The 25506-nt window shown below is 39.1% G+C and overlaps 1 protein-coding gene across 1 annotated transcript in view; it reads left to right on the top strand.

Moving 5' to 3' along the window:
• The first annotated feature begins 6577 nt into the window (after positions 1-6577).
• Positions 6578-25506, top strand: part of LOC128645485 (interferon-inducible double-stranded RNA-dependent protein kinase activator A homolog A) — a 52740-nt gene continuing 33811 nt past the window's right edge. The window contains exons 1-4 of the mRNA XM_053698507.1: positions 6578-6752; positions 10704-10873; positions 24021-24102; positions 24274-24352. Of these exons, the coding sequence (XP_053554482.1) occupies positions 6697-6752; positions 10704-10873; positions 24021-24102; positions 24274-24352 (387 nt within the window). The 5' untranslated portion in view covers positions 6578-6696. The remainder of the gene's footprint in view (positions 6753-10703; positions 10874-24020; positions 24103-24273; positions 24353-25506) is intronic.

Here is a 25506-nt window from a genome sequence, read left to right as displayed (position 1 = left end):
CTACTTACCGTGAGTGACTGTCTATCGCAGCTCCTGTATGAACTTTTAAATTTTCATTCAATAAAATTTCAATGTGATTTTTAAACTAAGTGCTTTGTGCATAGTGTCTATACCAGATAGCAAATGCTGTAAAGAATGTCTGCTCTTATTAACGAGCTTTAATTACAAGGTTTCTTGGGACTCCTGCTTCTATTTGAACCTTACTTTCAGCTGCTCCCTAACCCGATACTCTCCACGCTGAGTGCAGGAAGTTCGAATCAGTGTGCTAGCTTCACGCCGTGTGGACGACGGCGCTTGGTTTCCTAAGATAAGTGCGTTTTACCTACCTAACCTTAAATCCTCTTGTGTTTTTTATATATATATATATATATATATATATATATATATATATATATATAGATATATGTATTGATATATACAGATATATATAGGAATATCTATTTAAAAAATATTTAGCAAATATTCTGTTATGTGCAGAAAATTTGAATGTGAAATATTTACCGTAAAAACCTTTATTAAATATGAATATTAGGATGTCTTCTAAAAAAATATATATACATGTCAAGGGATATTCAGGGATTCTTGAAAGATATCAGTGTTCCAATGTAACTAGCGCTAATTTTGAAAAAAAAAGTGGTTTGGAAATAGCAAAGTGCTACTTGTATTTATGGCCCTATAACTTGCAAAAAAAGCAAAGAACATGTAAACATTGGGTATTTCTAAACTCAGGACAAAATTTGGAAACTATTTAGCATGGGTGTTTTTTGGTGGTTGTAGATGTGCAACAGATTTTGGGGGTCAAAGTAAGAAAAAGTGTGCTTTTTTCCATTTTTTCCTCATATTTTATAATTTTTTTTATAGTAAATTATAAGATATGATGAAAATAATGGTGTCTTGAGTAATAATAAGTAAGAGGAAAATTACAGCTAAACACAAACACCGCAAAAATGTAAAAATAGCCTTGGTCCCAAACGGATAGAAAATGGAAAAGTGCTGTGGTCATTAAGGGGTTAAAGGGACACTGAACCAAAAAAAATTATTTTGTGATTCAGATCAAGCATGCAATTTTAAGCAATTTTCTAATTTACTCCTATTATCAATTTTTATTTGTTCACTTGCTATCTTTTTTTGAAAACTAAGGCATCTAAGCTACTTTTTTGGTTGAGTACTCTGGACAGCACTTTTTTTATTGGTGGATGAATTTATCCACCAATCAGCAAGAATAACTGAGGTTATTCACCAAAAATGGGCCGGCATCTAAACTTACATTCTTGCATTTCAAATAAAGATACCAAGAGAATGAAGAAAATTAAATTAAAGCAGTAAATTAGAAAGTTGCTTAAAATTACATGTTCTGTCTGAATCACGAAAGAAAAAATTTGGGTTTAGTGTCCCTTTAAAGTGAAAGTAAAGTTAGGTGATCTGCTATACCCAGTTACACAGTTTAGTTAAAAATAATAGGAGTTTCATTCATCTTTTTTTTTTAAAGTTCGATCTAAATACCTTTTTCGCCGCAAATAAAGTACAATTTTTCAGATTTTTTTTCAGATTTTCTAGTCAGCCCGTTTTTTCTAGAGCTGATGAAGGGGACTTGATCCCCGAAAACGTTCCACAAATAAACAAGTTGGTATTTGGATGTATATATATATAAATAAAAAGAGAGAAGCGCTCAACCTGGGAACGAACAATAGCATAATAGCTTGCTCTATGGCTAGTTACCACCCAAGAAGCAGCCTCTTAAAAAAAAATAATAATGGGAGAAACTTAATAAAATTGATTTACTTTCTAGTTCCAGAATTATTATATATCATTTTTTTAATCAAGTATTTGGAAAATTCAAAACTGAGTGGAGCTAGGGTTGCCAGCTGTCCTCTACAAAAATACCGGATCACCTGTAGATGGTTGGTAGGGTCACAAAATAGCCCCTTGCTAAATCTACTTTAGGCCTAACCATTGAACCGCCATACATATTTTTCAGATCTGAGAGTGATTTAATCCCCTTGGCTGCCAGTAACACTCAAATCAATAGTGTTATGGAATAGAGATGGTGCAGGTCCTGTAGAGTTCTTATTAAATTTCTTTGTCTGACTCTGCAGATCTCTAATAGTAAAAAGAGAAGGGCTTGATGTGTTTGTAATCATTAAATGATAAGAGTGCAGTATACTCACTCCATAAGTTCTGTATGTTCAGCCCGTCTTATGAGGAAAGCCTTTAAACACACAGCCAAACCGTGAATATAAGGATATTCTATTAGTGAAATAATAGAATATTCTGTGTGTAAAAGAAGTAGTAACTTACTCCATTGGAAGTCCATCGCAGTCACAGCAAATCAGCACAAAAAGCAAAAAAGATAGAATATAAGCAAAGCTTTAATGTAGCTCAACGCCAAAAACATCAATACCAGTAACAAACAGCTGTGATTTGTTGTCCCCCTTCTCCCTCCCCAGATATCCAGTAACACACACAGAGCAGTTTTTACACCCCCATGGTTGCCATTAAAAAAACACAGATTTTACCCCAGTGACTACATATAACATGCACAGAAAAATACTTTGATTGCTCCCGAGACTGCCATCATCCTTGGCTGCCAGTAACACAGAGTATGTGCAATGTCACTTCATTCTGCCTGTCAAAAGACTTAAAAATTTTACTGGTCAAACTGATAAAATACTGGACACCTGGCAATCCTAAGTGGAGCCTTTGCAATCTATAGAGTGAGTAAGACTTAATGCAGTTTAAAAAAAAAAGAAAGAAAATGTTTGTTTATATATATACATACACACACACACAGTACTGTGGAAAGGTTTTAGGCAGGTGTGAAAAAATGCTGTAAAGTAGCAATGGTTCCAAACTAGAAATGTTAATAGTTTATTAATTAACAAAATGCAAAGTGGGTGAACAGAAGAACAATCTAAAATCAATATTTGGTGTGACCACCCTTTGCCTTCAAAACAGCATCAGTTATTCTAGGTACATTTGCACGCAGCTTGTTAAGGAACTTGGCAGGAAGGTTGTTCCAAACATATTGAAGAACTAACCACAGTTCTTCTGTGGATTTAGGCAGCCTCAGATGCTTCTGTCTCTTCATGTAATCCCAGACAGACTTGTTGATGTTGAGAACAGGGCTCTGTGGGGGCCATATCATCACTTCCAGGTCTACTGGTTCATCTTTACACTGAAAATAGTTTTTAACTTTGGCTGTATGTTCGGGGTCATTGTTATGCTGCAGAATAAATTAGGGGCCAATTAGATTGCATGATGGATAAGTATCTGCCTGTATTTCTTAACATTAAGGAAACCATTCATTCTGACCAAATTCCCAACACCATTTGTAGAAATGCAGTCCCAAACATGCAAGGAACTGCCACCATGCTTCACTGTTGTCTGCAGGCACTCATTCTTGTACCGCTCTCCAGCCCTTCGGCTAACAATCCGCCTTCTGCTACAGCCAAATATTTCAAATTTAGATTCATCCGTCCACAGCACCTGCTGACATTTCTCTGCCCCCCAGGTCCTGTGTTTTTGTGCATAGTTGAGTTGCTTGGCTTTGTTTCCATTTTGGAAATATAGATTTTTGGCTGCAAGTATTCCATCAAGACCACTTCTCAAGACAGTAGATGAGTTTACCAGGTTCCCACAAATGTCTGCCAATTCTGATCTGATGACACTACTGGAAATCTTCCAAATGCAAAGGGAAGTAAGCATGATTTGTATTTCATCTACCTCACTGTTTCCTTGGCTGACCACTGTGTCTAGGTCCTCAACATTACCTGTTTATTTGTAAATGTTCAGAACAGCTTGGAAAGCACATCTGGAAACCCTTGTCTGTCTTGTTTTTGCCTAGGAGAGACCTTGCTGATGCTGTATAACTACCCTGTTCCTTGTTGCTGTGCTTAGTCTTGCCATGGTGTATGACTGACATTAAATGGTCTTCAGCAGCCTCACCTAGTTAGCAGAGATTGGCTGTTCTCACCCAATTGTTTTTCTCCTACACAGCTGTTTCTGTTTCAGATAATGATTGTGTTTCAACTTACATATTAATTTGATGTCCATTAGTACTTCTTTGGTATGTTTATTCATGCACCTTACTATATGCCTACAAAATCCCTGATTTTGTGCAAGGGTATCTAGAATTGATGCTGTTTTGAAGACAAAGGGTGGTCATACCAAATATTGATTTGATTTAGATTATTCTTCTGTTCACTCACTTTGATTATGGTTAAAGGGACAGTCTTGTTTAAAAAACAGATAACGTCTTTACTTCCCCTTCACCAGCTTTGAATAAGCAACATTGTTATCTTAATATACATTCTAACCTCTAAGTTTGCCTGTTTCTAAGCCCCAGTAGTCTGTCCCTTATCTAAGAGCTTTTTAAATATTGCACAACAGACAGACAGTGCTAGTTCAGGAGAACATTGTGCTCACTCCTGTGGAGAATAATGGTTATACAAGAACCAACACTAATTGGCTAAAATACAAGATTGTAAAATGCACTGAGATAAGGTGCAGTCTTCAGGGGCTTAGATACATGTAATCATAGAGGTAATAAGTATATCAAAAACAGTGTTGGTTATGCAAAACTGGGGAATGGGCAATAAAAGGATTATCTATCTTTCTAAACCTTACCAATTTTCAAGTAGACTGGTACATTAATTGAAAAAAATATATATTATTAACAATTCTATTTTTGAAAGCATTCTTACTTTACAGCATTTTTTAACACCTGCTAAAACTTTTGCACAGTAGTATATATATATTTTATTTTAGCAATTTTATTAGGAGTGTCTTCCCAATTTAGACAACCCCCTCCTCCCTATCCTGCTGGACCACACACACTCATCCTAGTTCACATCCCACCGGCACCAGCAGATGATAGTTACAGACAGTGAAACACACAGTGTCACCATCTGGAACAATCAGGCATCTGCCTTCATATGGAACCGAAACGCCAATCATGCTCCAGTTCCATATGCAGGCAGAAGCCTGAAGCTCAGGAACTCAAGCTCTCGGCTGTAACTTTACAGCCGAGACTGCTGGAGCTTCCTGCAGTTTGGGCGTATATATATACGCCATGCGGTACGATAGGCAATGTACTACATGAGGTATATATATATATATATATATATATGTCCTATTGGGTTAAGGGGTCAATTAACATATATAAGGTATTTGCTACAGAAAAACACTGCTTTGAGAAACCTCTTGACCATTTCTACAACCTACAGCTGTGGCAGCTTTACTCTCCCGCCCTATGCCATTCGCTTGGGAAGTTAGATGTCACAGCCCTTTTTGCAGACCTTCCTTAAAGGACCATGAAACCAAAAAAAATATTTCATGATTTAGATAGATCATACAATTTTAAAAAACTTTCCAGTTTATTTCCATTATCAAATTTCCTTCATTCTCTTGGTATAATTTGTTGAAGGAGCAGCAACGCTCTACTGGTTTCTATCTGAAAACATGGGTGAGCCAATGACATTCGGTATATATATGCAGCCACCAACCAGCAGCTAGACCTAGGTTATTGATGCTCCTGAACTTTTCTACATAAACCTTTCAGCAAAGGATGACAAGAGAAGGAAGCAAATTAAATAATAGAAGTAAATCAAAAAGTTGATTAAAATTGTATGCTCTGTCTAAATTATGAATGTCTAATTATGACTTTACTGTCCCTTTAAGCATTCTGCCATTTGCATTTTCGCAGATCCCGCATGGTATAGTTTGTGATTTGCTGTGATGCCCGGTGGGGGCCTTGCTGGCTTGATAAACACCTAGTGGAGGCAGTGTCTGGTCACATCTGCACTAGAGGAAGGTGTATCTTCCATATTAGAGCACACAGCATATTATTTATATCACCTTAGTTTATACTTAACCTTCTCTTTTTTCCCCCTATTATGGAAGTAATGTATCTGTTCTGACTGACACTGTAACCACTAAATTTATCCTATTCACATAATCCCACGATCTCTCACTGCTACAAGTGTGTAACATGTCACATATATTCTCTGGACTGGTAACATTTATTTTCTTGTGCGATGCGAAAGGCAATTATAGCCCCATGACACTACAGCAAGCAATGTCATGTACAGTTTAGTGCTATAATTTCACACCTCTGAAATACTAACTGGGTCATGTTGGACCGTCAATAAAAATGTAAGCAGCACTTATGAATAACAAATTACACAGCAGTAAAGTGCTGTCACCGCGCCTATAAAACCCTTCACTTCAAATGAAAATGCGTTATAATGAGATAAAGCAGTTTAGCTACATTGAACTGGTTAGGCTTCTCTAATCCGTTATATTCACGGTAAACACATGTTAACCACCTCAGAGAGCTGAAAAATCGTGCTCTTCTCCTCCTTGGTGTGTTATTACACAAACCAGCAAGCAACGCTCCAACCGGGCATCACAGCCAATCAAAAATTATTCCATGTAGAAACTGCGAAAATGCCTACCAATTCGATAGCGCCAAAGTTTGACGTTGTTGCTCACACTGTACGTTCCAAACCCGCCCTTCCGCCATCATGGCTTCTCTCACAGGAAAGTCCGTAGATCACATGGTACATGTTCCCGCCCCACTGCAGTCATTGGTAAAGAGCCGGCCGGTGATCCGAACAGGCTGCGTTGATTTACTAGGAAAGGTTTTTTTTTTGCGCGGCTGTATCAGGAGAATAAGTCTCCTTCTCTCCATTCACCATGTCCCTGGAGAAGAGTCCAGTTGCGCCCAAAAAGAGTTCTGAAAACGACGTCAGGTGCGGGGGACTTAAGTTTACCACTTTATAGAGAAAGTCATGATGGTACTTTGGGGGCTCTGTATGTGGGTATCACTAGGGCCAGCGCACTGTTCCTTCCACTTGACAGGAGATATCTGTGTGGGACTTTGCCTAGGTGGAATGCAGTTCTAACTAAAACAGTCTTTATGTGTGCAGTTTTCGTAAGAACACATTCAATACTTGCTACCAAATGTGTTTTAGCGCTTAGAAGACCAGTGGTCAAAATTAGTTTGGGATAAAAAAAATATTGTAGCAATATGCCATAAGTGCTTGTTGTTATGCAGATGAATGAGATATGCTGTTTTCCTACTCGCTTTTTGTATACAGAGGTCAATGGTTTAATAGCGATTCAGGAACTTGCTCAAACAAGGCTGTACCCAGACATATATTTTGTAAGTGGGCCTAACTGTACCTTTAAACCTTTATCATGGCCATAGAGTGTGGGAAAGTGATACATTTGCATGATCAATTAGAGCCCCCAAAAACCTGTACCGTGAGACAGTTTTGACAGTTCCTGAATCTAGTGTGCTGAATAGTGAGTTACCATGGGAAATCGTTTTCATACCAAAATGTTATTTTACTTTTTTGCATATATATTGGACTTATTCTATTAATAATATATACATTCATTGCATGTTTTCTGACGCCTTTTTATGTAATAATGTGTCCTCATATGATTAAACCTTTCGTGACTGGGTTAAAGTGTAGACAAATTGAAACCACGCACTCGTGCACACGATCGCAAGATTTCAATTATTGGATTGCGTCTGGGGGGCGTCCCTACAACCCTAGGAACGCCCTCCAGACCACGATCAAATCCTGGAAGCACAGAAGGCTTCAGGACAGCCGTTGGCTATGACTTTCTATTCCGTCATAACGGCTCTAAAGCCCAGTGTAATTATGACGGAATAGAACAGCATTAAAAGGTTAATTTTACACTTGTATATTATAATTATTCTTTATTTATAAAGCACCAACAGATTCCACAGCGCTGTCCATGGGTATAAAGATAAAAGTACAATAAAATATAAAAAAAAACAGACAAAGTTTAACAAACAAATACAGGAGGAATTGATGTCTCTGTTCCCTTGGAAACTTACAATCTAGATGGGTAGGAGGGTGAGAAACGAGGTGGGGACTGCAAAGGTGAGAATGATGTTAGTGTGGAGTTAGATGAGGGCAGCTATTAGGCAAGTGGAATTCATTTGTTACTGATTTGGAGATAGGCTTCCCTGAACAAAAAAGGTTTTTAGGGAGCATTTAAAGAAGGTTAGGGGCAAAGTCTGACAGCTCTAGGAAGTGCGTTCCAGATGCTTGGTGCCACATGAGAGAAGTCCTGTAGTCTAGCATGGGAGGAGGTGATGGTAGAAGATGCAAGGAGCAGGTCATTGTTGGATCTTAGGGTGCAGGCTGGAGTATATTTGTTGATGAGTGAGGACAGGTGGGGGGGCTGCGTTGGTAAGGGCTTTGTAGGTTAGGATGAGAATTTTGAATTTAATTCTGCTGTGAATGGGGAGCCAGTGAAGGGATTCGCAGAGAGGTGCAGCAAATACAGAGCGTCGGGAGAGGTGGATTAGCCTAGCAGAGGCATTTAGGATGGATTGAAGAGGGGAGAGAGGGAGGCCAGTTAGTAGGTTATTACAGTAGTCAAGTCGGGGAATTACCAGGGAGTGTATTAGCTGTTTAGTAGTTTCAGCACTCAAACAGACAAATTTGAGATATTGCGTAGGTGGTTGCGACAGGATGAAGAGAACAATTGGATGTGGGGTATGAAGGACAGATTGGAGTCAAGTGTAACTCCTAGGCAGCGGACTTGGGGAGATGGTGGTGTCACAAACAGTGATTGAAAAGTTAGAAACTGGGGTAGAATTTAGAGGGGGTATTAGGAGCTCAGTCTTGGACATGTTGTTTTTTAGATGGTGAAAGGCCATCCAAGAAGAAATGCCAGATAAGCAGCCGCTGATGTGAGAAAGGAGATAGTGAAGGGGTGGATATGTAGATCTGAGTATCTTCAGCATAGAGGTGATAGTTAAAGCTATAGCTACTGATACGTTTACCCAGTGAGGAAGTATAAATAGAGAAGAGTAGAGAACCCAGAACAGAGCCTTGAGGTACTCCAACAGACAGAGGTAATGGAGAGGAATCGCCAGCAAAGGACAGAAAAGGGCCTATTAGAGAGATAGGAGTGGATCCAGGAGAGGGCAGTGTCAAGGGAGCTGACCATATTCATTAAAAAATCAACCTTATATTAGTGTTTGCCAAACATACATTTTATTTCTCAAAGTGGGGTGTTTTTTTTGTTTTATTTTTACTGCTTGCACTTTGTCTAGGTCTTAAATCCTAAACATATCTGTCAAGCTCTGACTTACAACAAATAATTTCTAGATAAATACAGGTGAAACTCGAAAAATAAGAATATTGTGCAAAAGTTAATTTATTTCACTAATGCAACTTAAAAGGTGAAACTAATATATGAGACTCATTACGTGCAAAGCAAGATAGTTTAAGCCGCGATTTGTCATAATTGTGATGATTATGGCTTACAGCTCATGATAACCCAAAATCCACAATCTCAGAAAATTAGAATATTACATGCAATCAATAAAACAAGGATTGTACATAGACCAATATCTGACCTCTGAAAAGTATAAGCATGCATACTGTATGTACTCAGTACTTGGTTTGGGCCCCTTTTGCAGCAATTACTGCCTCAATGCGGCGTGGCATGGAAGCTATCAGCCTGTGGCACTGCTGAGGTGTTATGGAAGACCAGGATGCTTCAATAGCGGCCTTCAGCTCTTCTACATTGTTCGGTCTCATGTCTCATCTTTCTCTTGGCAATGCCTCTTGGCCAATCAAGCACAGTAATCCCACGGTCATTGAACCAGGTTTTGGTGCTTTTGGCAGTGTGGGCAGGTGCCAAGTCCTGCTGGAAAATGAAGTCAGCATCCCCATAGAGCTCTTCTGTGGAAGGAAGCATGAAGTGCTCCAAAATCTCCTGGTAGACAGCTGCGTTGACCCTGGACTTAATGAAGCACAGTGGACCAACACCAGCAGATGGCATGACTCTCCAAATCAACACAAATGAGCAATTCTTAAAATTTGACATTCATTGCTTATTGGTGTGTGGTGTTTTTTTTTTTTTTTTTTTTCCAGAATAGCCTCAACGATTTAAAGGACTACCACTCAATGCAGTAGAATTGCATAATTGACAGGTGCATAATAAAAATACAATGATTTAACACCTACTCTGAATTTCAAATGAGCAGTAGATATCTTTTTTTCTGACTATTTTTTTCTCTCCCAATATCTGGCCCCTTGTATCATGTGGCAGACATCAGCCAATCACAGAGTAGTATACGTATACCCTATGAGCTCGTGGTCATGCTCGGTAGGATCTTGTCCCCCCCCCAAAAAAAAAGTGTGAATATAAAAAGACTTTGCAAAACTTGATAATGGAAGTAAATTGGAAAGTGTCTTAAAACTGCATACTCTTTCTGAATCGTAAAAGTTTATTTTGACTTGAGTGGCCCTTTAATTTGAAACCTTTTTTTTAGAATAAACAATCTACATTTAAAGAGTTATCCATAACAAGAAACCTATGACAAACTCTAAATTCTTATAAACAGTCTTGTTGCCTACTACTTCAAAAATAACATTTGCTATCATTTGCCACAACCTTAATTTGATATAAATGAACCATTATCGGATGTCTCTAATGTAATTAGATATTTTCTATCTAAATCATGAAAGTTTTGAATTTACTGTCCATTTAAGTGTAAATCTGATTACCCTTCTGATTTTTTTTTGAGAGCAGCTTTTTCTAAGTTTTATTATTTTATTTTTTTTAAGTTATGTTTCTCTACCACTATGGTGTGTGTTTGTTTTTTAAATATTCACTGATTTTCTCTCTCTTGTAACTCCTAACAGCAATGACGAAACAATTTCTGTTAATCCATGCAAAACTCCTATCCAGATGCTTCATGAATTTGGGACAAAGAATGGAAATCCCCCATTGTATACAATGGAGAAGGCAGAGGGACAAGCACATGAGCCATATTTCACGTTTCGTGTTGTTATAGGTGACATATCCTGTTCAGGTATGGGAAAAGACAGTTATAATTCTGCTACAAAATTGACTTTTAAGTAAATCCTAGCATTTTTGAAACGCTAGGCTTTACCAGTGCAACAAAGAAACAGTACTTTCAGTCATGAAGAATGTCTGCGTACACAAAGAAAAACCCAACAACATAAATCAGCTGTAAAATGGGCTGCTGAAAAGTCAATTGTAGAAAGCAAATACAGATCTTATATATAAAGGAAATAGAATAGGGAGTTGCATGAATATGGGAGGATTATAAAACAATTGTCATCAAGGAACAGGTTTCTTTAATCTAGTATAATTCCCATGTGAAGTACCTTGCAAATGTGATTTTCAGGGAAATATAAAGAACCAGAGTGGATGCTAAATCATCTACTAGTTCTGTATTATAGTAGAACTATAGTGTGAAATTAAAAATAGTCGGTGAGTAGGAGGACAAGTAAGAGGAAATAATTCACAAAACAAGATTTTATTTTTAGCTCATATTGCATTCCTAAAAAAGCCGAACAATTGCAATTCTGTTCATTTATAGTAATGATATAAGTCTTATCCTATTAACACTAAGTGAATAGTTAAAGGGGGACAGTTCAACCAAAAATGTTCTCCCATTTAAATTGTTCCTAAAGATTCATTTTACCTGCTGGAGTGAATTCAATTGTTTACAAGTAGCTCCTTTACCCCTATTTTGGCCTTTGAAATAGCTAATTTAGCTTGTGGTATCCCAACCTATAATAAAAGTTTTTTTACTGGAGTCTCGGCTATTAAATAGCCTAAGTAAACACAGCCATCAAAAGAAATGACACAGTGGGGTGCAGGATAGTTTAGTAATACCATAATTTTCCATTGCTCTCTAAGTATTGAGCTTTGGTTTTCCAGACAAATATAAAGTAAGGAAAAATGTGTGTGTACATAAAGTGATAACATAATGAGATATATTACCTGAAGCTCAACCCATTGTAATAGGCAGTGGTTTAAAAGCACAAAACCAGCTACTTCATATACACAAATAAACCTGAAAATGCAATTTCTCATACATTTTCTACTCTGCAGCTGGTATAACAAGTCAATGAAAATACATTAATATACATTTTTTTACATCAGTACTTAGCTATTAATACTCCATTGTGTACAAACCGTACTTGTTTGAACATTAACATTAGGCAAAAAAGATTAGAGAAAACGTATGGTAGGACAACCTAAAACAAGTCAAATATAGGAAAAGATAACTCAAACCAGTAATGACACACTGTATCTTCAAGTCTCCATTACACCCTCCTCTGCCTATTTGAGTTGCAGTGAAGGAGCTATACTAGTAGAGTAGACAGTGTTCTGTAGGGGATGTTGCTTCAATTAGATCATTCCAGACAGGAGGATATTCCCACTGGACATTTGACAGGGCACACTACTTGGCTCAAAGTGATCTCCTGATGAACCTCTCTCACACTCTGCGATAAGCTGACAATAACTCCTTTAGTGTGCACGACAGATGTGGAGTGCTCACTGGATGGGACAGGGAAGATAATGGTTCCGGAAGATCTATCAGCGAAAACTGCCTTGACCATCTACTAGTAATAGTCTCCTCACTGGTATTCGCAACATCTGGTTCCCCTAATAAGGACGTTGATGCCATCAAATTAGCAGTCTTAATACTAACTGCTTTACCCGGATAGCCAGGAGGGGGTATTAGAAGACTTTGCAGGCCGCAGCCAGTTTTTAACTGCCCAGATTTGGTATCCAGATGAGATTATCAGTTAAATAGTGGTGTCTATAGATGCTTCTCCTAAATCCAATTCTAGGATTAGTTTCTGGCGATGCCACTCTTATTCTTAAATAATCACCAGATTATTTAGTTGTGTGGTGTTTTTTTTTTTTTTTTTTTTTTTTTTTAGAAGCTCCCAATTTTGCATCCAATATGGATGCAGCCTGGACATGACCCCCCCCCCCCCCCCCCCCACACTGAATGCTTTTAATGTGAAAATGTCAAGAACTCATACTGGATGTGATGAGTGAAAGAAAGTGTAACCCCAAGACATTGTGCATGTAGTGACTGGGTAATTGTTATCAGGTTATAGAAAGATGAGGGGGGTGTAGAGATTTTGGGAAAATGGGGGGGGGGGGGAGATCAGCTTAGTTTTTGAGTAATGACACACTGCAGCTGGACATCCAGGTTGAAATATTAGAAAGACAATTACACGGGCTAGCATGGAAGGGGATCCATCTGGTAAGAGGTAGATTTGGGTGTCATTAGCATACAAATTATATTGAAACCTGTGGGACTTTTATTAAGGAACCTAAGGAAGATGTATAGATTGAAAAGAGAAGGGGACCAAGGTTAGAGCCTTGTGGTACCCCAAAAGAAAATGGTAGAGGCAGAGGATGCCCCATAGAAGGCTACACTTAAGGTATAGTTTAACAGATAGGCAAAAACCCACAGGAGGGCTGTGTCGCAAATGCCAAAGGATTGGAGGGCGGTCCACAGTATCAAAGGCTGCAGACAGATTGAGAAGGATTAACAGAGAGAAGTACTCTTGATTTTGCAATAAGGTCATAATAAACTTAATTGCTGTCTTTGTGGTGCGTTTGTGGGGAAAATCCAGATTGCAGTGGACCAAGAAGGGAATTTAATGTGAGGAAGTGTATAGTCTAGCCTTTCCAGAAGTTTAGTGGTAAGGGGGGGGGGGAGTAGGGAAATTGGATGGGGAGGTTGGTTAAATAGTTTTTCTTTCCTTCCAATGGTAAGGAGAGTCCACAAATTCATTACTATTGGGGAATACAACACCTGGCCACCAGGAGGAGGCAAAGACACAACAGCCAACACATTAAGTATCCCTCCCTCTTCCCCTACTCCCTCAGTAATTCTTTGCCTTGTCAACTAGGAAGTTGGTGAAAAAGTGCTCTGAAGAAAACTGGATTTAAGTCCTTTAATGGGTAATTTTCCTGCAAGATATGACTGGGGTTATGCTGTAGCCATGTAATCCTCTTAGCAAGAGTATTGGTGACTGTTATCTCCTGGATGTTGCAGGAAAGCTTCCCTGTCCTCCTTCCAGTATAATTCTGTTAACACCCATTTGGCAACCAGTTTAGGCATACACTGCTTTCCTTTATTTCTCAGGTCCCTGTCACATGTGGATGAAGCTGTCAGAACTGGAGGTGCTGTGCCTGCTCCACAGCAAGATCCTGGAGGGTAAGTCCTTTGTTTCTCCATTGAGAATCTATGCCAGGACTCATTTACTCGGGTGACTGGGTGGCACCTATTTTGCCCTACTTGCGGGTCTGGCGATATGATATATCCTTATTAAAGGATATTTTGAGCTGTCTGGAGTTTTTTCTCCCTCGCAGGTATTAGCCCTCTCTGACAAGAGATATAGCGACCTCACTGAGTATCCTTATCCCCTGTTTGTGTGAACGTTAGAAGTTGGTGGCATGTGGAGGGCTTATAGAGATATTATCTGACTGAGTGTGAGAGGACTAAAATTATCAGGGGATGTTTTTATTTTACTGTTCCATCGCCGCGACTATTCGCATGTTTTAGACTGGGGCAGGCCATTATCGCTTGCAACGTCACATGGTCAGGTGCATTCCTCCTTGTCTGTTTGGACTGCGATCGGTTTTGTAGCCGGCTTCTCCAGATTCTGCCCTAGCGATCCGAGAGGCTGTAAGTACCCCAGCCACAGCAGTGGTTTGTCAGAGGTGCCGGTATTTTTTAGTTTCCTGGAGCAGAAGGTTATCACTTTCTTCTGCATATTGGGTTTCTGGCTGGGCTGTTAACTATCCTAGCCAAGCTATAGAGGACGCTTTTGATATTTCAGGGAATGCTGATATGCCCCCGATTTTGCAACCAAATAAATGCTTATATTGGGAAGAGGCCACTGTATGCCCCCCTACACAGTTCTGTTCTGTAAAAATATAGATAATCCCTTTACCCATTCCCCAGTTTTGCATAACCAACACTGTTATAGAAATACACATTTTACTGCTGTGATTACCTTGTATCTAAGCCTCTGCAAACTGCCCCCTTATTTCAGTTCTTTTGACAGACTTGCATTTTAGCCAATCGGTGCTCACTCCAGGGTAACTTAGCGTGCATGAGCTCAATGTTATCTATATGAAACACATGAACTAATGCCCTCTATTGGTCAAAATGCATTCAGATTAGAGGCAGTCTTCAAGTTCAAAGAAATTAGCATATGAACCTCCTAGAATTAGCTTTCAACTAAGAATACCAAGAGCACACACCACAAGTAAACTGTCTGCGCTAAAACCCTTTCCAGAGTATTAAATAACTGGTATAATGATAGTAAGTGCCTATATTTAAAAAATTACACAACGATAAGTTAGATCTAATAATATAAACCAACTCTTTCCCAAGTAGCAGCAATATTCATATATAGTCTGAAGCAAAATCCTCAAGCAAACATCCTTATCGTGAAGGTAATCGAGCGTGAATTTGCTGATACAGTTTAAAAGATTACCCGTTATGAGCAGCCTTGTACTGATGGTAATTCAGGTAGACAGTACTTTACGTTTCCTGGGCTCAACTTTGAAAGTCGGGAAATGACGTAGCCACTACGGGATTGCGGTAGTCCGGGTGCAGCTGTTCTGAGGCTGTGTTCTTCTCCCAGCAACCAACGGAAACTCACATAGGACAAAAGAAAGAACAAAAAAGCGCACCCAGATTAAAGCGGATTTATTGGAACAAGTAGCCAGACGAAACACATATAGTAAGTAGCAAACTCACCAGATGCAAAGCATCACTGTACACATAGAACTATAGATGTATAGACGATCAAGCAGGGGTAGCGGTAAACAGCGGTATTAGAATCCACTTCTCACCCACAGGTATGATCACTAATATTCAAGCTTAAAATGTGTATGCTTTATACACAGAACACCTCAACGCGTTTCCCCCGTCTGAGCGGACGGGCTTTTTCAAGAGTAAAATAGTGAATGACTTGCAACAACAGGGAGGCCCCTATATACCTACAAAAAATCTATGCAGGTATAGGATACACCTGTGTTGGTGATTATAGCCACACCTTCAGGGGCAAGACACTCCATTATTTAAAAACAACACTTAAATATCCAATGTAAAATAGACATTTCTAACATTAAATGTTATATTCAATAAAACAGTTATATACAATATTGCACACAAAAATATGTTATAATGCGCTATGCATAGCTTGACATTAAAAACATCAGGTTTAAAATCATGTCTATCTAGAACATTTCCTTCTTATACAAGTAAAAAGCTTAAAACATTTTTCTATAATGACTAAAATACTGATATCCAAAAAACAGAAAATAATAATCATCTTACATAGCCTGAAAAAAGCAACAATAGAAGCCATAGAGGAAAACAGTCAACAGAAATGGCTACATATGCGTTGCCACATCAATCTCTATATTGTGCCAAAGAGTTAATTTTGTAGATCCAGAGGGTCTCCAATTTACGTAGTTTTAAAAGCCTATCATGTTCACTAGGGGGGACCCAGTCTATTACTTGTATCTTTAGATTACCAGGATCACTATTATGACATTCCATAAAATGTCTTGGAACACTGTGTTTATTAATTTTCTCTTTTATGTTATAAATGTGTTCATAAAGTCTTCTTTTGATTTTTTCTTTTGGTGCGGCCTACATAAAATAGGCCACACCCACATTCTAACAAATATACAACAAAAGTGGGAGGAACAGGAGATAAGAGAATTTTATGGTTTTTTGAATCAGAACAACCTAAATCTAAAATTTACAGGCAACCATTCAAAAATTTCAATTGAATTTTTAGATTTAATTTTTTACACCGATATCAATAAAAAGATTGCTGTCACTAATTTTAAAAAACCTACTGAGAAAAACAGTTTTAGAGATTTTAAAAGTGCCCATAAGAAGAGCTGGATCCACAATATACCATATAGTCAGTTCGTCAGGATGAGGAGAAATTGTACCCACTTGGATAATTTTAATAAGGAAGCTAAATGTCGGGAAAATAAATTTTTAAATAAAGGTTACAGTCCCAGCTTAATAAATGAATCAAAAAACAGGGCTCTTGCAAGAAATAGGGAAGATTTACTCAAAAAGAACCAACCTAGAATTCAAGAACAAAAACCAGTGGATGAAACTACAATTAGATTTATTTCATCATATAATGAGGGTTCAAATAAAATTAAGAACATTTTAAAAAAACATTGGCCTGTTCTTAAAGCAGACCCTGTTTTAGGCACCCATCTCGGAGAGCAACCAACATGCACTTTTAAGAAAGGGAGAAACCTTAAGAACTTTTTGGCACCTAGTAAACTCAAAAATAAAAAAGAAGAGAAAACAGCATCTTCTAGTAATTGGTTAACAGGTACTAAAAGCACCAACAAATGTGGGAAACTGAACTGTCAAATGTGTAAACACATAAATAAAGCTAGCAAATTCTATAACTCTGAGAGATCAAAAGAGTTTGACATCAGGGTCAGAAGTAATTGCAACTCCACTTTTGTTGTATATTTGTTAGAATGTGGGTGTGGCCTATTTTATGTAGGCCGCACCAAAAGAAAAATCAAAAGAAGACTTTATGAACACATTTATAACATAAAAGAGAAAATTAATAAACACAGTGTTCCAAGACATTTTATGGAATGTCATAATAGTGATCCTGGTAATCTAAAGATACAAGTAATAGACTGGGTCCCCCCTAGTGAACATGATAGGCTTTTAAAACTACGTAAATTGGAGACCCTCTGGATCTACAAAATTAACTCTTTGGCACCTCTGGGGTTAAATATAGAGATTGATGTGGCAGCGCATATGTAGCCATTTCTGTTGACTGTTTTCCTCTATGGCTTCTATTGTTGCTTTTTTCAGGCTATGTAAGATGATTATTATTTTCTGTTTTTTGGATATCAGTATTTTAGTCATTATAGAAAAATGTTTTAAGCTTTTTACTTGTATAAGAAGGAAATGTTCTAGATAGACTCATGATTTTAAACCTGATGTTTTTAATGTCAAGCTATGCATAGTGCATTATAACATATTTTTGTGTGCAATATTGTATATAACTGTTTTATTGAATATAACATTTAATGTTAGAAATGTCTATTTTACATTGGATATTTAAGTGTTGTTTTTAAATAATGAGTGTCTTGCCCCTGAAGGTGTGGCTATAATCACCAACACAGGTGTATCCTATACCTGCATAGATTTTTTTTTGTAGGTATATAGGGGCCTCCCTGTTGTTGCAAGTCATTCACTATTTTACTCTTGAAAAAGCCCGTCCGCTCAGACGGGGGAAACGCGTTGAGGTGTTCTGTGTATAAAGCATACACATTTTAAGCTTGAATATTAGTGATCATACCTGTGGGTGAGAAGTGGATTCTAATACCGCTGTTTACCGCTACCCCTGCTTGATCGTCTATACATCTATAGTTCTATGTGTACAGTGATGCTTTGCATCTGGTGAGTTTGCTACTTACTATATGTGTTTCGTCTGGCTACTTGTTCCAATAAATCCGCTTGAATCTGGGTGCGCTTTTTTGTTCTTTCTTTTGTCCTATAAGAATACCAAGAGAACAAAACAAAATTGGTGATAAAAGTAAATTGGAAAGTTGTTTAAAATTACATTCCCTATTTAAATCATGAAAGTTTTTTTTTTTGGACTTGACTGTCCCTTTAAGGGATCCTACAACTTGGTACCCTATCAAAATATTAACGCCTCAGAGCCCTCCACATCTCAGGACTATTGTCCAGGGCATGCCACAACTTTTTCCTCAGTGCCCGTCCCCTAATGTTGCATATGCAGTCCCTTGTGGCCCTGCTCCGTAATCGTCTGAGTTTTTTTTTTCCCTACCAGTAGACTTTGCTGCACAGCTACAATTGGCTGTTTCATCTGCATTGAATGCTCTTTCTATTTTGGGCAAGAAAAAGAGAAAGATAAAACCTGTTTCCCCTGACAAGGTGAATCGATTCTTTCAGAGAGGGCATTGGTCAGCTTATCTCAACATTCCAAAGATGAACATACCTCCGTAGCTAACCTGCAGAGCCTGAGGAGATAAACTTCAGATTTAAGCTGGAGCATCTCAGTTTCCTACTCGGGGTGGTCTTGTCGATCCTGGAGGTACCTGAGCCTAAAGCATCTGAGAAACCTAAGATTCCAAAGCGGGATATGGTCTACCAAACTAGACCGAAAACCTCTTGCGTCTTTCCGGTTCTGGCTCGCATGGCGGGATATAATTTCCAAGGAATGTGAGAAACCGGGGATTCCTTTTTCTCAGTCACCTAATTTTAAGAGATTGTTCCCAGTACCAAATGCTCACCTGGAATTGTGTAGCACCTTGCCCAAGGTGGACGGGGCTATGGCCACCCTGGCTAAGTGTACTACTTTTCCTCTTGAGAATAGTACTTCTTCCAGGGACCCCATGGACAGAAAGATGGGCCTTCTCTTTCAACCTGCTGCAGGAATAGCGGCGGTTGCGGGAGCTGCTGCCTTCTGGTGCGACTCCTTATCTGAGATGGTTCTAGTAGAGACTCGGGATCGAAATAAGTCTCTCTCTATACAGCCGATTACTTAATTTGCAATGCTATCATGCAGATCATCCGTCTTAATGCTAAGTTCTGGTTTTGCTGTTCTTTCTCGAACAGCTCTTTGGTTGAAGTCCTGGTCGACTGATATGGTATCCAAATCCAGGCTACTTTCCTTAGTATTTAAGGGAAAGACTTTATTTGGTCAAGGACTCAACTTTATTATTTCCATGGTGACTGGAGGGAAGAGTCGCCAATCTGGTAATTTTCGTCCCTTTCAAGTAAACAGGGGACAGAGCTCTCCGACCTCTTCCAAGTCTGAACAACCTAAGAGTAACTGGAAACCTAGCCAATCTTGGAACAAGAACAAGCAGTCCAAGAAACCCTCCTCTGACAACAAGTTGGTATGAAGGGATGGCCCCTGATCCTGGATCGGATCCTGTCGGTGGCAGACTTTTTTTTTTTTCTTCCTCCAAGAAGCTTGAGTTTGGGATGTTCAGACCCCCTGTGTCTTGGCTGTAGTCTCCCAGGGATACAGGATAGTCTTCAGAATTAATTCCCCTAAGGGTAGATTCCTCCTATCTTGAATTGAGTGAAAGAACTGGCTTCCATGGGAGTAATCGTCCCTGTACCTCCCTTAGAAAGAGGTCAGGGGTTTTATTCAAACCTCTTTGTGGTCCCCAAAAAATAGGAAACTTTCCGCCCCATTCTGGATTTAAAGTGCCTCAACAAGTTTCTGAAGGTTCCGTCCTTATAGATGGAGACTATCAGGTCCATTCTACCTTTTAGTTCAGGAGGGTAGATCATGATCACTATAGACCTGAACGATGCATATCTACATGTCCCAATCCACAAGGATCATTTTTAGTTTCTTTGATTTTGCTGTTCTGGACAATCACTTCCAGTTCATAACTCTCGCCTTTGGCTTAGCTACTGCTCCAAGGATCTTTACAAAGGTGTTACAAGCTCTTCTTGTGGTGGCCAGAGCAGCAGGTATTGCTGTGGCCCCTTACCTGGACGATATCTTGGTTCAGACTCTATCTTTTCTTTAATCAAGATCTCACACAGAGTCTCTTCTCTCTCCTTCGATCTCACGGTTAAAAGATAAACCTGGAAAAGAGCTCTCTTGTTCCCAACACCAGGGTGTGTTTCCTGGGAACAATCATAGTTTGTCTCCATGCAGATTTTCCTAACAGTTCAGTGTCGAGTCAAACTTCTATCAGCATGCCTCTCCTTAGTCTTCTGCCCGACCCTCGGTGGCTCAATGCATGGAGGTGATAGGTCTCATGGTAGTGGCCATGGATATTCCTTTTTCATTCGGACAACATAACCTCTGTAGCCTACATCAATCATCAGGGGTGTACAAGGAGTTCCCTGGTGGTGAAAGTGTATTGCATCCTCTGCATGGACTTACAATTGGCAGATTTTGGTTATTCATATCCTGGGGTGGACAATTGGGAAGCGGACTTCCTAAGCAGACGCTTTCCATCCATGGGAGTAGTCACTGAATCAGGAAGTATTCTCCGAATTAACTTGGAGATGCAGAGTTCCGGAGATGGATCTCAATGCCAAGCTGCCCAGAGGTGGGTCAAGATCGAGAGACACCAAGCAGTGTTGCTGGAAATGTTAGCGGTTTCGTGGAGGTTCAAGCTTATTTATCTGTTTCCTCAATTTGCTCTTCTTCCTCAGGTGGACGCCCGCATCAAGCAGGAGCGGGCCTCAGTGATCCTAATTGCTACAGCGTGGCCTTGCAGGGCAGACCTTGTGAGTATGTCATCCTCTTCTCCATGGAAGTTGCCTCAGAGGGTGGAACTTCTTCAGCAATGTCAGTTTCTCCACCAAAATCTTCATTCTCTGAGGCTGACTGCATGGAGATTGAGCACCTAGTTCTATCCCGAAGAGGTTTTACGGACATTGTCATTGATACTTTGATCCAGGCTCGTAAGCCGGTTACTCATCTGATTTATCATAAGTTGTGGTGTACTTATCTTTCTTGGTGTGAGGCACAAGGTGAGGGTTCCTCACATTCTTTAGTTGCTCCAAGAAGGTTTGGAGAAAGGTTTGTCATCTAGTTCTCTCAAGGAGCAGATTTCTGCTCTTTCTGTATTGCTTCATAAGAGGTTGGCTAACCTTCTTGATCATTTGTTTTAGTTCCTTGTTAGGATTTGGCCTGTCTTTAAGCCTGTTGCTCAACCTTGGAGCCTTATTCTTGTTCTTTGTGTTCAGCAGGCTCCGTTTGAACCTATGCATTCTGTTGACATTAAACTTTTGTCTTGGAAGGTTTTGTTTTTGTTGGCCATTTTTTCTGTTCGCAGAGTTTCTGAATTATCCGCCTTACAGTGTGATTCCCCTTATCTAGTTTTCCATGCAGATAAGGCCGTTTTACGTACTAAGTTGGGCTTCTTGCCTAAAGTTGTTACCGCAGTATCAATCAGGAGATTGTGGTTCCTTCTTTTTGTCCTAATCCTTCTTCCCACAAGGAACGTTTGTTTGCACAATCTGGAAGTTGTGAGAGTGTTAAAATTCTATCTGCATGCTACCAAGGAATTTCGGTAATCCTCTTCCTTGTTAGTTTTATATACTGGTAAACGCAGGGGTCAAAAAGCAACTTTGACTACCCTGTCTTTTTAGCTGAGAAATGTCATTCATGACACATGTGGAGGCAGGACTATAGCTTCCTGGGAGGATTACGGCTCATTCTACCCGAGCAGTGTCTTCTTGGGATTTTAAGAACGAGATTTCTATGGAGCTGATTTGTAAGGTGGGTACTTGGTCCTCTTTACATACATTTTCAGTTTTATAAATTTTGATGTTTTTCCCTGAGCAGAGGCTTATTTTGGGAGAAAGATGCTTCAAGTGGTGGTGCATTCAGTCTATGTCAACCTGCCTTCCTTTTCCCTCATTCATTTGGTGTCCTTTCTAGCTTGGGTATTGGATTCCCAACATTAATGAATTTATGGACTCTCCCTGCCATTGGAAAGAAAACAAAATTTTATGCTTACTTAATAAATTATTTTCTTTCCTGGCAGGGAAAGTCCACAAACCTGCCCTTTTTTTCTTTTTTTTGCGGAATGTTTTTCCTTATCTTCAGGCCCCTCTATACCCCTAGTGTTTCTCTTACTTTTTCTGTTTCCTTGGCTAAATTACTGGGGGAGTAGGGGTAGTGGGAGTGATACTTAATGCTTTGGCTGGGGTGTCTTTGCCTCCTCCTGGTGGCCAGGTGTTCCCGTACAGTAATGAATTTGTGCACTCCCCCTGCCAGGAAAGAAATGGATTTATCAGGTAAGCATAAATCCTAGTTTTTTTGGAGGAAAGATGTGACTAGGGCATGTTTAAGGGGTGAGGGAAATTTACCAGTACTGAGGGAGATATTGAAAATATTTGTGAGGATTGGGGTAAGAGAAGCAGAGGAGGAGAGCAATAGTTGTGAGGGGATGGGATCGAAGGGACAGGTAGTGAGGAGAGAAGATGTAAGGGTAGAAACTTCCTCATCAACAGAAAGTGCTAAAATTGTGGCTTTGTGGGGTTTTGGATGTTTGCAAACGGCTGTGGGGGTTGGAGACTGTAAGTGTGTTAAGATTTTGTTTCTCATGGAATCGGTTTTGTTGTAGTGGCTGTCAAAATCTTCAGCTGAGAGAGATGTGGTAATAGGAGTTGGGGGTGGGTAGAGAAGAGTATTGAAAGTGGAGAACAGACATTTTGGGTTTGAGGAAAGAAATAAGAGAAGTGATCTTGCTTAGAGAGGTTGATGGCAGAATAACAGGATTTCAAGATGAACTTGTAGTGAAGAAAGCTAAAGTCTGAGACTTACCCCAATGTTTCTCAGCAGTGTGTGAACATCTGTGGAGGTAACTTTTCTCTGTGAAAAAATCACAAAAAGACAAAGGCGCCTCCTGGTGTAATACATTTGGTGAAAGAGATTTGTTAGGTTATCAAAAAGGTACTCACAAGTGGAGCAGCACCCAATTGTGCTAAATCAAACAGACTGGGATCTCACAGTGTCCCAGCTCACTGACACTGCAAGGAAACTGGTTTCTCCAACGTCTTGCCAGACTGACAGAGCTCAGACTCTCACAAAGAGGTTTAAATAAAACCAAATTTTATTAATAAAATAAAAATCTCAGTGTCTCATGACACTAGATATTAAAAGAACAAGCAACGCGTTTCTCAGACTGCTGTCTGTTTCATCAGGCTTCTATTGATACAATGAGAGTACTGGCTTAAATAAAAACATATGACCAATCCCATTTCATTAACACCTGACACACCCAACCAGGGCCCTTAGTGTTACTGATTGTTTCTTTTGATCTGTGGAGGTAGCATGTCAGAGCAGTATGCTAGGTCTGAGGATTAGCGCATTATTTACAAGCTTTAGTAGTAGGGGCCACATTATGAATGACTGATGTAAGAGTGGAGTTGTAGTGACAGATTGGTCATGGCAGGAAATGGAGAGTATGTATAAAATGTAGCCTTTTCTGCTATCCATGGCACACATTTATTGCAATAAGCACTGAACAACTTTAATATTAGCTCATTTTAGTTTAAAATTGTAGCTGGGTGGTCAGTAAAATCAGCCGGGTGGTGCACCCACTAAGAAAAATATGATTTTTTTTAAAAAAAAATTTTCTTCTTTCTTTAGGAGAAGGTCCTAGCAAGAAAATGGCAAAACATAAAGCAGCAGAAGCAGCCCTGAAATTATTAAAAGGAAACACAAATGTCTGGTGAGTGACACCTCTTGCAATAGCTATTCAAAGCTGATAACATCTCTTTAGTTTGACATTTTGGTTTGTTGTTCTAATGGAATTAGCATAAGAAAAATCACTGCAGACTCTCAATTAAAAATACTGTGCTGTCCGTATAATTTGCTTTTTGCTTCTATTTGTGCATATCAGCTCGCCTGTGACTGAAACTGCTGGCAACCCCAGGCAGCTATCAAATCAGAACCAAGTTAATCCCGTTGGTGCATTGCAGGTATGTGGTTTTTTTTTTGTTTTTGTGTGTGTTTTAATAATGAATTTGACCTTTTGTGTTTGTCACATTTTTCTTCTAGTTTTCCTAGCTGATGTTGTGCTGCTTCATTTAAGATTACTTTTAGGCCAAGAACTTGACAGATTCCCTATATAGCTTAACATTTAACTAAATAGGAAAATAGACAACCACATGTTTTTAAAGGAGCCTGGAGAATAAGTACACAATAAGACCAATAAGCCTGAAGTAACCTTTTAGCAGACACTACGTCTATCTCTGTTTAGTTTTGCTGAACCTTAAATCGGGGGTTATGGGCCAGAAAAGTAAACAAACACCAGACAGAGATCATAATGAAGCCTTGCAAACTGTTTCCAATGCTTTTAAAGGGACAGTCAAGTCCAAAAAAAACTTTCATGATTCAAATAGGGCATGTGATTTGAAACAACTTTCTAATTTACTTTTTTATCAGCAATTTAAATTTTTTCTCTTGGTATTTTTAGTTGAAAGCTAAACCTAGGAGGTTCATATGCTAATTTCTTAGACCTTGAAGGCCGCCTCTAAATTGAAAGCATTTTGAAATTTTTCACCACTAGAGGGAGTTAGTTCATGTGTTTCACATAGATAACATTGAGCTCACGCACGTGAATCTACCGAGGAGTGAGCACTGATTGGCTAAAATGCAAGTCTGTCAAATGAGCTGAAATGGGGGGGGCAGTCAGCAGAAGCTTAGATACAAGGTAATTACAGAGGTAAAACATGTACTGGGGATTCTATACTATAATTGTGTTTGTAACGCGTCCGTCACCGTCGGCAGTTGCGTGCGTAGCCAAAAAAAGGGGTTCCCCCTCTACCATTTTTGGAATCCATCGGGGTGCAGAGAAGGGAAACAGAGTATTAAAAAACAAAAAACAAAAAAAAAACGCCCACACGAAGTATTAAGAAAAAAATAAATGTAAAAATAGCCAATAAAATTATTAACCCCTAAATCCGCCAACCACAACATCGCAAACTACCTAATACATCTATTAACCCCCTAATCCGCCAACCCCCCACAATACATTAAACCTAATTTACCTATTATCTCCTAAACTGCCAACCCCCACAATGCAGAAAACTAATTTAATGACTAACCCCCTAACCCAACACCCCCTAAATTA

This window comes from Bombina bombina, chromosome 1 (genome assembly GCF_027579735.1).
Source record: "Bombina bombina isolate aBomBom1 chromosome 1, aBomBom1.pri, whole genome shotgun sequence".
Classification (NCBI taxonomy): Eukaryota; Metazoa; Chordata; class Amphibia; order Anura; family Bombinatoridae; genus Bombina; species Bombina bombina.
Note: the sequence above shows the minus strand (reverse complement) of the source record. Positions and strands in the feature narration are given on the sequence as shown.